The sequence below is a fragment of the Antechinus flavipes genome, chromosome 4 (genome assembly GCF_016432865.1).
Source record: "Antechinus flavipes isolate AdamAnt ecotype Samford, QLD, Australia chromosome 4, AdamAnt_v2, whole genome shotgun sequence".
NCBI lineage: Eukaryota > Metazoa > Chordata > Mammalia > Dasyuromorphia > Dasyuridae > Antechinus > Antechinus flavipes.
Genome location: NC_067401.1, coordinates 382345871 through 382361117, shown reverse-complemented (window position 1 = coordinate 382361117; position 15247 = coordinate 382345871). Strand labels below are relative to the sequence as shown.

Genomic DNA, 15247 nt, shown 5'->3' with positions numbered 1-15247 from the left:
TGGAACTCCTTTACTTAATATTGGAATTGTTTCTAAAATGTTTGGTAGAATTCACTTGTAAATCCATTTGGTCCTGGGGATTTTTCCTCAGATGACATTGATGGCTTCTTCATTTCCCTCCCCACAAAATAGATTTATTTAAATATTCTCTTTTCTCTGTTTTTCTGGATGGTCCTTATTTTTAAATTTTACCTTGAGTACCAGTTTTACTGGCATATAATTGGGTAAAATAACTTCTGGTTATTTTAATTTCCTCTTCATTACTGGAATGTTTGCCCTTTTAATTTGTGATACTAGTAATTTAAAAATAAAATTAACCAATGGTTTCCATATCTTATTTTTTTCAAAAGCAGCTCCTATTTTGTTTATTAATTCAGCAGTTTTTTTTTACTTTCAATGTTATTAATTTCTGATTTTGATGTGTTCCAATTTGATGTTTAATTGGGAATTTAAAATTCTTTTTCTGCTTTTTAAATTGCATGACCAATTCATTAATCTGCTCTTTCTCCCACATTTTTTTTTAAACTTTTCAGTTTGTTATCTATTTTTAACATTGTTTTCTTTTTAAATTCAAATTCTCTCCCTCCCTCCATACATTCACCCCCTGCCCCAGCCACAGAGAAAGCAAACAATTTATCAGTTATACATGTGAAATCATGCAAAACATATTTCTATAGTAGTCATACTTCCAAAGAAAGAAAGAAAAATAAAGTGACGAAATTATACTTCAATTTGTACTCAAAGTTCTTCAGCTCTCTCTCTCTAGAGGTAAATAGATTTCTTTGGAATTATCTTGTATCACTGTAGAGTAGCCAAGTCTTTCACAACTGATCATCATTATAGCCCTGTTGTTATTGTGTACCATGATCTCCTGGTTCTTTTCATTTCATTTTTCATCGGTTCATATAGGTCTTGCCATGTTTTTCTGAAATCATTCCTCTTGTCATTTAAAAATTTTTTTAAAATAACTTTTTATTGATAGAACGCATGCCAGGGTAATTTTTTTTACAGCATTATCCTTTGCATTCACTTCTGTTCCAATTTTTCCCCTCCCTCCCTCCACCCCTTCCCCCAGATGGCAAGAGTCCTTTATATGTTGAATGGGTTGCAATATATCCTAGATACAATATATGTGTGCAGAACCGAACAGTTTTCTTGTTGCACAGGGAGAATTGAATTCAGAAGGTATAAATAACCAGGGGGGGAAAAACATAAATGCAAGCAGTTTATATTCATTTCCCAGTGTTCTTTCTCTGGGTGTAGCTGCTTCTGTCCATCTTTGATCAATTACCTCTTGTCATTTTTTATGCCATAATTCAGGTCAATTATATGCCACAAGTTGTTCAGCCTTTCTCCAACTGATAAGCTTCTATGTTCAATTCTTTGCCTACTATAAATATTTTTGTATATATAGATTCTTTCCCTCTTTCTTTGATCTCTTTGGGATACAAATCTAGCAGTAGTGGTATTTCTGGATCAAAGGGTTTGCAAGGTTATGTAATCCTTTAGGCATAGTTCCAAATTGTTTTCCTCAACTCCACAAATAGTTCATTAGTGTGCCTATTTTCTCCTCATCCCTTTGTCATTTCTGGTAAGTGTGAGGTGGTACTCTAAGTGGTTTTAATTTACAATTCTTTACTGATAGTGATTTAGAGCGTTTGATTTCTTCCAAAAACTGTTTAGTCATATAATTTGACTATTTACCAACTGGGGAATAGCTTCTATTTTTATACATTTGATTCTATTCTATTCTTAATATATATTTGAATGATGAAACAGAGAAACAACATAAATTTTTTTGTTGTTACTTGTCAATGGTATCTCTTAGCAAAATGAAGTTTCCTTCATTATCTTTTAATTAGGTTTATTTTTGCTTTTGCTTTGTCTGAGATCATGATCGCTATTTCTGACTTTTAAACTTTAGTTAAAGCATATTGGATTTTGTTCATTAAGTTTTTGTGTGTTTTAGTGCTTCACATGTATCTCATAAACAACGTATTGCTGGATCCTGATTTCTAATTTAATCTCCTCCCACTTTTCCTATTTCCTTCTCTCCCTTTCCCTGTACCCCTCCCTTCTTTTTCCCCTCCCTCTCTCTCTTACTTTGCCTCTCTTCCCCTCCCTTCTTTCTTGCCTCTCTCTCTTTCTCTTTCTCTGCCTCTCTCCTTCTCCCTTATCTTCCCCTCCTTCTGTCTTTCCTCAAAAGTCTATTTTATTTCTAACCACTGCCTTAATCTGACCTCCCCTTTATTCTTCCCTTTCCTCATCTTTTTTCTTGTCTCTTCCCTTTCCTATTTCCCTATTGAGTAACTTACATTACTATGCACAACTGAATGTGTGTGTGTGTGTGTGTGTGTGTGTGTAATTTATTCTTGCTTTTTGAATGAATTCTAGTGAGAGAGGGTCAAGCATTGCTTGTCACTCCATCTCATTTCCCTCTCCATTATTAAAAAATCCCTCTTTCTTGTGCACCTATTTTATGTCACATTCTTTTAAAAAATTAATATTTTGTTTTTCCCCAATTACTTGTAAAAACTACTTTTAACATTTAAACAAATTTGACTTTTAAATTCTCTCCCTCTCTTCTCAATGAAAAGGTAGCAATTTGATATAGATTATATATGTTATATTCATTCTTAAAGAAAAGAATATGGGAATTCATTTTCACTCCCCACTTTAGGATTTAAAACAAAGGAAATTGGGAAAGACAGTGAGGGAAATTGGTTCCCTCAGTCCAATAGACTAAAAGGACTCAAAAAATCTATAAGTATTGGTAAATCTGGATCTTTTCTTCCTATGTTTTCTGATCAACTCTGCTCAAGAATCAAGGATGTGGGGACAGCTAAATGGCATTGTGGATAGAATACCAATTCTGGAATTGGGAGGACCTGAATTCAAATCTGCCTTCAGACATTTAACACTTACTAGCTATGCAAGTCACTTAATCCCATTTACCTTGAAAAAGAATCAGAGGATGTGCTGAATTTGGGCTGCCTCATTTTTAGGGCTTTATGGCTTCTAGCCTGCCTGAGTCAAAAGTGTTGGAGTTTCTCCATGTGCTCCAGTCACTTCTCTGTCTGGCAGTTGCAATTATAGCAGATGCTGACCAGATCACTCCCATTTCCCAAAGTCTGGTTCTTGGAAGTAAGATAAGAAGTGATCAGTAAATGCAAAAGTATTATGTGGCTTCCTGCTCTAGAGCACATTGGAGCTGAGCTGCAGTGGCGTCTATGGGAAAGAGTCAGGCATTTTCCCTTTTTTATTTACCTCCCACTCCACTATTTCTTTTCTTTTCTTTTTTTTTTAAGTGACTGCCCTTCCTCCTACAATTCTCTTAACAAATATGCAATTGTTTCAGTTGTTTCTGACTCTTTGTGACCCCATTTGGAGTTTTCTTGGCAAAAACACTGGAGTGGTATGCCGTTCCCTTCCCCAACTCATTTTACAAATGAGGAAACTGAGGAAAATTGAGTAAAGTGATTTGCCTAGAGTCACATAGTGAAGAAATAGCTGGGGCCAAATTTCAAGATGAGGCTTCTTTAAGCCTAGCATGCTATCCTCTGGACCACTCCTTTGAGATATATAGCAGAGCAGTGACATCCCTGGATCAAGGGATTGGTGACTTTTGGGTCATGGTTCCAAATTACTTTCCAGGATACTTAGGCTACTTCAGAGCTTCACCAACAAGAGTGCATTAATATGCTAAGTCCCCTACAACAATTGTTATTTTCCTTTTTTTAAAAATCATCTTTGCCAAACTGATGGGTATGAGGTAGAACCTCAGAGATGCTTTAATTTGTGTTTCTCTACTAATTTGTCATTTGGAGAATATTTTCCATCTTTTTGTTGATTGCTTAGGTTCTGTTCTTTGAAAAATCAATCTCGCTTTACAAATGGTACTGTGTCACAAATTATGCTTTGACTGCCTCCCTTTTTGAAGGATACTCTGGATCCTAGATTCTCTCACAGAGAAGAAAAATAGGATATGGAAGTACTATTATAAAAATATAAGATTTGGTACAGCAAAATAATGTCATTAAAGGCTCTCTTAATACCATATAAAAACATTTAAAAGATGTAACAATGAAGTTAACCTTTCTTCAGTGACCTCTAGAATCATTGAATCTTAAAGGAAGAAGAAAATAGAGGTTATATAGCCCAAACTGTCTTCACTTGTGTGGTTGATTTTCCTGCCACAGGTCTCTTCCAATTCTAGTCCATCTTCCACTTAGCTTTCAAATCAACCTTCCTGAAATGCAGTTTTCACAATATCATCCTGCCATTCAACAAATTCTCATGAATCCCAATTATCTTCAGAATCAAATATAAAATCCTCTGGTTTTCAAAACTCTTGGTAATCTAAACTCCTTCCTACCTTTCCAATTTTCTCACCCTTTACTTCTCTCCAAGAAATCTGCCATCCAGTGACACAGGCGTCCTTCCTCATACTTGACCCTCTGCTGCCCAAGTCTGAATGTTTTCACTGGCTGTACTCCATACCTGAAATTGTCACCTTCCTTATTTCTGTTGCCTAGGTTCCCTGGCTTCTTCAAGTCAGCAAAAAACCTTTCTTGGTCCTCCTTAACCTTAGTGCCTTTCCTTTGGGATTGTCTCGTTTATCCTGTAAGAATCTGGTTTTTACACAGTTGTTTTATGTGGTCTTGAGAGCAGTCTGTTTTTTGCCTTTTTTGTATCCCCAGTTCCCAGCACCGTGCCTAGCATACGGGAGGTGGTTATGTGAGTTAATTGACTGACATTTAAAAAGAAGCTTTAGAAAAAGCAAAATCTAGCATCTAGAATCCTTTTTGGAAAGTTCTGGTGTCTCCAAGCCTGCAGGTAGATGAAGTTTCTTCCCAAAATTTCCCTAAGCCAATGAAATGAACAGATTTAGTCTCTCTCCAGTCCCTGGTCCCTTACCCATCCTAAAGAGCCATAATCTCTCTTTGAGCCATAATTTGCCTCCTTTCAACTCCCACCTACTGTTCCCAGTTTGATCTGCAGCACATGAGCAGTCACTTGAGTTGGATTTAAGTTCCCTGGAGGCAGGGGCTATGTCTTCCCCTTCTAATTGCCCACGAGGAGAGATGGGAGTCTATGTTTGGAGTGGGCATGTGAGTGGTATTGACAGACTTGGCTGCCTTTGCTGTCATTAATAGGGAGCAAATTAAGACTGAATAGATTATCTCTTGAGTGGGATCCTGCTCCTTCATCAATAAGGGGCTCCTTCTGAACTCTTAACTCTCCTTGAGTTCTCTTTGTCTCCCTCCCCTAAGGCCTGGGTAAGAGGGCTCTTTTGTGTGTTCCCTGACACATCTAATCTTCGTTTGGGGCAGTGGGCTAGGTGGGTGGGTGGCAGTTACCTGATACAGTTCCCCAGTCTTACTTAGGTCTTCACTGGTTCATGTCATTTTGGACCAGGTCTTTGACTGGAGTATTTCTATGCAAAACCCCTCAGGGAGCCTGTGGGATTGGAATGTCTGTGTTCTCTGAGCCAGAATTTGCAGTTCCTCCTTCCCTTCCACATACACCCCTTTCTCAAGCTTCTCACTCCTTGGGTGGGAGCTTAGAAAACATTCTTCTGAGGTCAGAGAGTGTCTTTTCTCAAACCAGGCAGAGAGCAAGAGGTGTCTCCCTTCTAGGATACTTTGTCAGGGTTTCAATCCCCATACAGTCCTCATTCACCCAGGGACTGGATCCAGGACCTGGCTGGACCCATGCTGAGCTGTGGAAGAAAGCTCTAAACCCCTTAAAGGCAGAAAACAAAAGGAGCTGGTAAGGAAAGGGGAGAGGGGTGTGTGGAGACCCTGTGGGGGATACTGGAAAGAGGATGGGCCGTAGGGAAGAAAGGCAGGGTCAGGATCATTCAAGTCTCAGAGCACAGCAGCCTTTTCTAATCCTGTTCTTGAGCAGATCCACTGGGGTTGTGGAGTCTTATGAATCCTATCTCACCTCCCCAAACTGGGCTGCCCAGAACTCAATTTCAGTTCTAGAAGAACCAAATTTGTCTCTGTATGATGTGCTCCTAGCTAATGAAATCCAGATAATTTAGAAAAAGATTGCGGAATCAAACCACTATCTTCTTCATTTTTGCTACTTACCCTGAAACTACCCTGATCTTAGAGATCATCTATTTCATCTGTTTCAGGGAGTGTTAACTTTCCAGAGGTCTCAGAACTTGGATGGAAAAAATGACACCTTTTATTTTCTGTAATATTTTCAATATTAATTGAAATTAAACACTCACTTCAATTATTTAAAGAGATTATTCTGAGAGGTGGTTTGTGGGCTTTACCAGTCTGCTAGGAGCTTCCATGACATAATAAGGGTTTAACAACCCTTGATCTAGTTCAACTTTTCCATTTCCCAGATGACAATACTGAGAACCAGAGGGTCTGATGGCTTGACACATACCTTATTGCGGGGAGTGAGTGACGGAGTCCAGATTGTACCTGACTCCTGAGTGAGTTGCATTTTCTACTCTACTCCCTTCAGGGTGAACTCCAGAGAAATAGTCCAAAGATTGGGGAGGGGGATTGTGTCAGGATGGAAGGACTGAGGGCAGAAGACAGGCAAAAGTAGAGAAAGGCTATGTTGGTATCATGAGGAGTTTCTGGCAGTCCTAACCACTGACCCCGGGAAAAGTGCTTGGCTCAAAATAAAGAATGCTTCCCTTAGGCTCCCCCCCCCCCCTCCATTACCCTAACGACCCAGTGATCCACAGAGAGCAGCTCCCAAATCTGGACAAACAGGCCCAGCACTTGCAGGCCCCCCACCTGGTTGTCACGGAAACAGATTCAAGTTTGCTTAGAAAGGTAAAGTTAGGAACTTCATTCCCTTCTCCTGACAAAAGCTAATATTCTACTTCCCTTCAAATCTCATCATACAAATTAGAATAGCCTAAACCCCATTTTTTTCCCCTTCTTCTGGACCCCGGAGTACCCCTCCCCCTGCCTTTGATCAGACTCAATCAGGCCATGGGGCTGGGCTGGGGCCAGGGCCCTGCTGGCTAGCCACTCGGCAGAGAGGCTGGGGCCAGGAGGGCACTTGGACCCTCCCCTTTAGGAGTACAAAGTGGGGGGGAATGTAAGGCTGTGCCAGGGGAATGTTTCCGCAGATTAGCACTGGCAGGGGTGCAAAGAGCAGGGGCAGCAGTGGAAGGAACAGGCCTGCAGGAGGGAGCAAAACTCCAGGCCAAGTGGGAGGGGAACAACCCAGGAGAGCTGGGGGCAGCTCAAGGACAGGAGGCCCTTCTCCCTCCCTGTCCCAAGAATCAAGCCTCCCTCAGGTTCTCATCTCCATGCCATTGCTCCCTCCCAGGGCCCTTCTCTGCTCCTACTGACCCTCCCCATTTTGGCTGCCCCGGCCAGAGCCAGGTCTGTGTTTCCCCAGTGAGTGACCAGAGGCAGAGCCCTCATTAACAAGGCCTGAGCGCTGAGTACTGATCACTTTATTTCTTCTCATGTTAGTTTGGCTTGTTTCATATTTGGGTTCCTCCCAGCACAAAAGGGAGAGGAAGCGGGGAAGGGATGGAGAGAGAGGGGGAAAAGGAGGAGAAGGAAAGTGCACGAGAGACCAGAAACTGCAGGTCCTAGGGTCAGAACAATAGGGGAAAGGATGTAATAGAAATAGTTGTGTATGGAGGGTTAAGTAGTAATGTCTACAAATGAAAATAGTCTCTAGGAAAAACTTGATGCTCCAAGCCCGAAAGTCAGCAGAGGAAGCTGGGAGAAGTATGCTCCAAAGTGGTGAGAAGCGAACAAAAACATCTTGGGATCAGGCTAAAATTGCCTAAATTCACTCCTCTCCCCATCACTGAGTCCCTGCTTATGGACAGGTCCAGAGTTAAGCCCGGAAGGTGAGCAGGGGGCTGCTTCGTGTGTTTGTCCAAAATTTTCTGTAAACCAGTGATGAGAAACGTCTGGCACGTGGCTTTATGAGGTCCACAAAATCATTTAGTCTGGCCCTGCCAAGGCAACGGCAGGCAATGACAACCTCCCAATGCGTGAGTTCTTTAAGTAGATGATTCTGTACAGTCTGCAAATGATGTTACAAATATCCAAATGGCCTCTGGCAGAATAAAGGTTCCCCGCCCCTACTGCAAAATAATGTGCATTTTCCATCTCCACCCTCACCCAGAGGTTGACTACTTTGGAGAAGGGCTTAACATCTCCCAGGGCACAGCTGGAGAGAGTCCCCATACTTTCACAGTTCATGTTCAGCAGAATGAGGTTTGGGAACCTTCTCAATATCTGCATTCTGGATCAATTCAAACAGGAACGTCACCTGGGTTTCATAGGCTTGGATGGAGATCTTCTCGTTTAAGCCGTGGAAACTGGGGAAAAAATATGAGAAGGGCCATATTACTATAGTATCTGCTGGGACACAAGCATCTTAGAGCCCCCTTGGGGCTATCAGTCCCTGTCCTAGCAGAAACAGAATGGGGACCAGGAAGGAGCTCTAAGGAATACCTCAGTATACTTGAGATTATGATCTCTTCTCAATGATTTTTCCTTTAAACTTTGTTATATTTAGAAGATATGTTCATTTGTGATATTAAAATTTTCCATCAAAGGAAACATTTTATAGGAATCCGTCCACATTGATTGAAAACTATTTATGATTTGTATTATTTAATCAATTATAGAAAAGTCACATAAACAATATTCTATGAATACTGATATCCAAACCTTCATAAATATGCAATTTCCAGTATAAACAGTATAAAGTCAGCCATACAAAGATGAGGTACTATAGTAATGATCCCCAAAAGCCACAAGAAAAATTATTTTTTAATGTTCATCCTATGCTAGATTTCAGAAGTAATCCTACAGAACTTCAAGGTGATCTTGCTGCCCTGTCTCCCTCTCTGCAGTTTGCTCTCCAGTGGGAAAACTTCCCTGCATTCCTTAGGAAGTAGATATTACTCAGGCTCAAAATTCCTCTCCTTCTTCCAAAGATCTCAAGTCTTGAGGGAAATGAATAGTTTCTCAAAAAGCCTGGAGATGCACATGAAAGAGTGTTCCAAATCACTATTGATCAGAGAAATGCAAATTAAGACAACTCTGAGATACCACTACACACCTGTCAGATTGGCTAAGATGACAGGAAAAAATAATGATGAATGTTGGAGGGGATGCGGGAAAACGGGGACACTGATGCATTGTTGGTGGAGTTGTGAACGAATCCAGCCATTCTGGAGAGCAATCTGGAATTATGGCCAAAAAGTTATCAAACTGTGCATACCCTTTGATCCAGCAGTGTTTCTATTGGGCTTATACCCCAAAGAGATACTAAAAAAGGGAAAGGGACCTGTATGTGCCAAAATGTTTGTAGCAGCCCTGTTTGTAGTGGCTAGAAACTGGAAAATGAATGGATGCCCATCAATTGGAGAATGGCTGGGTAAATTGTGGTATATGAATGTTATGGAATATTATTGTTCTGTAAGGAATGACCAGCAGGATGAATACAGAGAGGCTTGGAGAGACCTACATGGACTGATGCTAAGTGAGATGAGCAGAACCAGGAGATCATCATACACTTCCACAACGATATTGTATGAGGATGTATTCTGATGGAAGTGGATTTCTATGACAAAGAGAATTAACTGAGTTTCAATGGATAAATGATGGACAGAAACAGCTACACCCAAAGAAAGAACACTGGGAAATGAATGTGAACTATTTGCATTTTTGATTTTCTTCCCGGGTTATTTATACCTTCTGAATCCAATTCTCCCTCTGCAACAGGAGAACTGTTCGGTTCTGCAAATATGTATTGTATCTAGGATATACTGAAACATATTTAACATATATAGGACTGCTTGCCATCTTGGGCGGGGGGTGGAGGGAGGGAGGGGAAAAAACGAAACAAGCGAGTGCAAGGGATAATGTTGTAAAAAAATTACCCTGGCATGGATTCTGTCAATACAAAGTTATTATTAAAAAAAAAAAAAGCCTGGAGATGTCTGTTTTAGACAAATATTCAAATGAATTTGTATGATCTGAGTATACACTAACTGATGGAAGAGTCTTGCCAGAGGTGTGCTGGGAGTCAGCAGGGTCCATCGTCCTGGGAATAATTTTTGAATAACTTAACAATTAACTGAGAGTTGTTAATCTCTAGAATTCAAAGTATATTTTCTCCTAAAAGTTCAATGCATTTACCTCTCCAGGGAAGTAGGAAAGAAAAAAAAAAAAACCTCCCCATTTTGGTGATACAGAGACTGAGATGCAAAACTTTTATATAATCTAACTCTTAATGGATTAAAATCAAGATTGATACTAGATGTCAAGAGTTTTGATTCTTGAGATCTTTCTCTTATTTATATAAGTAAGATACTTTATTACAGAGAACAGTTTTTGTTCATTTTAATATTCTCAATAGCAATTAACATGTAGAAGAATCATGAATTCTATATAAAATGATTCCCCTTTCTGAAATTATTGACATTAGGGAATCATAATTTAGATCTGGAAAGAATGTTTTGCCTAAGGTTATCCAGTGGCTAATCAGTGATTTGAACTGATGTTTTCTATCTTAAAATGCAATATATTCTTCACTTTCCCACAGTACTCAATGAATATTTGCTAAATAAATGCGTCACTAAATAATTTCCTTTCCAAGAGAATTTAGGTGTCAGTGACAGAAAATGCTGGAAGGGGAAAGACTCTCGCACAGAGAGCATTTAGCAGGGTTTATTTGGATTCCAGTTTTCCTTTATAAGACTTTTTGCTCTTTTATTTCATAATGAGCATGGGGAGGTCAAGGGAAACATTGTCCATTATCCCACTGCCTCATCTTGCTCCACTCACCTTTTGAAGCTCTGTGGATTAAGAGCAATAGGGTTAAATCGATAGAGGCCTTTGGAGAGGTTGGCGAAGTGTCGTGCGTCAGTGTTCCCAACACAAATTCCTAGAGGAGGGAAACAAAAGGGACAAGTCTCGGCAGGGACCTACTATAGTGCTATGCCTAGAAATGCCAGATTCCTTAACCACTCTTGCATTCCAATTTCCACATTTCTTTCATACAATTTCTCTCCAAATAGGAGGCTATGAATTTATGTTTATATATATGTACATGCACATGTGCATATATACACACATATATGTTTTGAGATCTATTTCAAGATAATTGGTTTCCTTTGCAATCCTCTTTATTTTAAATGACATTATTTTGACAAAAGATTTCTAGATATCACCAGCTTGTCAAAAAGATCTGCTACAATAAAAAAAATTAAGAATTCTTGCTCTATATTTGAGCCAAAGTGAACAACTTGTTATGCTCTGGACCCTTTTCTCCTCTCTCTCCACCTTTATTCCATATGTCTATCTTAAACCTTTGCTCTTTCCTAGGTCTAGACTCTACTATTTGCAATTTTTCAGCTACTGAATTATTTTCCATCTTCTAAAGCTCAATTTGGGATGGAAACTTTGTAAAGGAGTCTATTCTGATCCCCTAAGAGACAATGACCTCTTTTCCCTTACATCTTGTTCACATTTTTTCTTTTTTTCCCTTCAATTAATAATACCCCCCTCCCCCCAATTGCTAGCATTAATTGAAAAAAATTGAGTTCCAAATTCTCTTTCTCCCTCTCTCCTTTGCCCATCCCTGAAATGGTGAGCAATTTGAAACAGGTTATACAATCACATCTATCTTATACACTTACTATGTACCATTTAAAAATTATGCTTCTCTCCAACTACTGTTTATAATTATAAACTCTGTGAAGATGGGATCTTGTCTTCTATACATTTTATATCCCCCTTGGGGCTAGACACGGTGCTCTGTACATGGGACCTATTTAGGAAATGTTTTGTCTAACAGAACTGCAGGTTTTCTTTAAGATCATTAAAATACAGTGGATAGAATGGATAGCTGGCAAAGTGGATAGAGTGCTAGATCTGGAGTTGGGAAAGTCTGAGTTCACATCAGGTACTTACTAGCTGGATGACTAAGTCACTTCACCTCTATCTATCTCAGTTTTCTTATCTGTAAAATGTGGATAATAACAGCACCTCCTCCCAGGGATGTTGTGAAGATTTAACTTGTAAAGTGCTTTGCAAACCATAGGGTTTTATTTATAACCTTAAAAAAACAACTTTAAAGTTATATAAACACTATTACAAAGTAATAAACACAGTATCCTATTCCCCACCCCTAACTCTGGAGGGTCATTCTTAGTCACAGCTGTCTGCGAAAAGCTAAATGTTGGGGTGTGGGAGGAGGGGAAGAAAGAAGGGCTGACATGCACTTGAACATCTCAGATTAAGGACAAGCATTTGCCGTCTCAGTTGTAGTCGTTTGTGTGGACTTCCCCTCAAAAATCTCTCTCCCCAAATTCTTTTTGAAGACCACTATTGCTGAGTTGCAAAATCAACCTGGAAAAGGGATGGGGAATTTCCTGGTAGTCTCATTCTTGGCATCCCCCTGGAAAGGAAGTGCAACTCAAATGTGACTTCCTCCTTGAAACTTTCCCTCATTCTCATTGGTCACGTAGCATTTCATTCTGAATATAATGTTATTTTTTTAATAAGTTGTTGTATGAAGGATTTCACTAGCATGTGGAATTCTTAGTGAGGATGCTCTCTTTATTAGGGTAGATTTTCACATATTTGGCAACCCAATATCTCAGAAAGTTTCCTGGAGCAATGAGAGGTTAAGTGACTTGCCAGATTCATGAAGTGAACCAACTGTGCCAGAGGTGAGACTCAATCTGCTCTCAATCCACTGTACTTCAGGTAGAAAATGCTTTAGTCTTCCAAGTGTATGGTATGTCATAATAACTCTTTAAGGTGAATAATATAGATATTCTTATACTTATTGCACAAATGAGGAAACCAAAGCACAGAAAGTTCAAGTCACATAAGCAGTATTAGATGGGAGATTTCTGGTACCCCGCACCATATTTTTTTTCTATTAGAATTATCTGTGTTTGTGTCAACTCTCTAGTAGCTTCAAGCTCCATGGTGGCCCCTGCTCCTTAGTAGATCTGATCCAAATTTTGTACTTTTCCTAGCATCAAGCACAGAGCTCTAACACAGTCACTGCTTACTAAAGAAGCCCTACTTTCATGTTAAATTTTGATGACACTTTGTGTCTTTGGTATGAGTTAAAAGAGGAGAAAGATGGAAATATAGGTGGGAGATAGTCTAGATTTTGGGTTTTGATCAATATAAGTGAAATAGATTAAGGAGCTTTCTGCTTAGAGAATTTCAAACCTAGATGGCAAGTTAACTTTGTGGGGACTGAGGCTCAGGCAGAGCAAGGACTGTTCCCCAGTGCCAGCAAAACTGGCTCTCCCCCTTCTCTCACCTTCAGAGGGGTTGGTGGGATTTATTGTTTCTGTCTCTTTCCTGTTTGCTTTCTTCCTTCCACTCTGTTACAGTTATAGTTGAAGGATCCAGCTGGGCCAGGGGAGGAAGGGAGGAAGGCAGACAGCTGTTTCCAGGAATGAACAGCTGGAGTGTGAGGGTGAGGGGAAAGGGAAGTCACATAGGAAACCATTTCTGGCCACCTTTTCAAGTAGTCATCCCTTGTGAAGTCATTACCTGGGACAACAGCAGTGACCTCTGGGAAGACATCTCTTATGGTTCTTTTGAGAAGCTGGTAGCCAAAGGCCTCATCGTCATGGGGACTCAGGGGGAGGGGATTAAAGGCACTGAGCACGTGATACTGGACTCGATTATCAGCCACAACATTCCGGATAATTTCTAGAACCTTTTGAAGGAAAACATCATGGAATTAGGACTTACATCCAAGTATCCTGGAATCTAAACAATACTGGTCTTTTAGCTTCTAAGAATGAGTCAATAATTCAATCAGTAAGCATTTATTTTAAAATAATAATTTCTAGAACCTTTTGAAGGAAATATCATGGAATTAGGACTTTCACCTAAACACCTGGAATCTAAACAGTACTGGTATTTTAGCTTCTAAGACTGAGTTAATAATTTAATCAGTAACCATTATTTTAAAATAATAATTTTTAGAACCTTCTGAAGGAAACATCATGGAATTAGGACTTCCACCCAAACACCCTGGAATCTTAACAGTACTGGTCTTTTAGCTTCTAAAAGACTGAGTCAATAATTCAATCAGTAACCATTTATTTAAAAAATTTTTTTATGAAGTGTCAACTTTACCAGGCACTTTGCTACACTTTGGTGATATAAAGGACTATGTTCTAAAACAGCTTACCTTTTAATAGCATTTGGAACCTTGGGAGGTAGATATCAAAGATTAACAAAAAGGGCATGACTCAGTAAGTGCCCATTATGTGGTAGGCACTGTACTAAGAGTTGCAGATACAAGAGAGACATAAGACAACTGTTGCCCTCAAGACACTTATAGTTTAACAAAGGAGATGACATGCAAGCAACTACGTACAAATGAGATATATACAGAATCAACCTGGGGTAGTCTCGGAAGGAAGGCACCAGTATTAAGGAGGATGGCAATGGAAAGGCTCCTTTGAAGAAGGACTCGACGACACTAGGAAAAGCTAAGAGGCAGAAGTGAAGAAGGAGAGAATTCCAGATATGGGAGGGCAGTCAGGGAAAATATCCAGCATAGCACCAGCTGATTAGTTCTAGAGGATAGAAAAATTATTAGGTACTGATGTGTCACAATCTCAGCAAGAGGAGCCAGAACTTGATAGGTTTAAGTGAGATACAAGAAATAACTCCTAACTGTCACTAGGAAAAAGACCCAGACAGTTGAATGGATCAGTTTCCAGATCACAAAAGAACAGGGGAATTTATCCATCTTAGAAATTTAGAGTTAGAAGAGACCTCAGAGATCATCCAGTCTAACCAAGAAATGAACACGAATCATCTTCATAATATCTTTTTTAGAGGTGGAGTGGGAGTCAGTCAGAGTTAAGTACTTGCCCAAGATATACAGTTAGTGCTTGAGGTTGGACTTGAACTCAGGTGTTCCTGACTCTAGGGACAGTGGTCTATCCACTGGGCCACCTATTGCCCCTACTTTTATAAGATCTTTGACCACTATTTATTCAACTTCTGCTTGTAGATGTCTTGTAACAGGGAATTGCTATGCTCATACATAGCACCTGGACATCCTGGTTGACTTGATAAATAATAACTATCATTATTATATGCCAGTTAATATGCTAAGTGCTTTATAATTATCATCCCATTTGATTTTCACAACAACCCTGAGAGGTAGGTGCTATTATTATCCCCATTTTATAGATAAGGAAACTGAAGCAAGCAGGGGTTGAGCTAGT

At 39.6% G+C, this 15247-nt stretch overlaps 1 protein-coding gene across 6 annotated transcripts in view; it reads right to left on the bottom strand.

The window, feature by feature from the left end:
* Positions 1-7430: 7430 nt before the first annotated feature.
* PM20D1 (peptidase M20 domain containing 1) overlaps positions 7431-15247 on the bottom strand; it is a 40694-nt gene continuing 32877 nt past the window's right edge. Inside the window, exons 11-13 of one of the 6 annotated variants that reach the window (XM_051998516.1) lie at positions 13548-13716; positions 10812-10911; positions 7431-8332 (exon numbers count right to left, since the gene is read on the bottom strand). In XM_051998516.1, the coding sequence (XP_051854476.1) occupies positions 8203-8332; positions 10812-10911; positions 13548-13716 (399 nt within the window). In that variant the 3' untranslated portion in view covers positions 7431-8202. The other 5 variants (XM_051998518.1, XM_051998517.1, XM_051998521.1 and 2 more) reach the window with 5 other exon arrangements.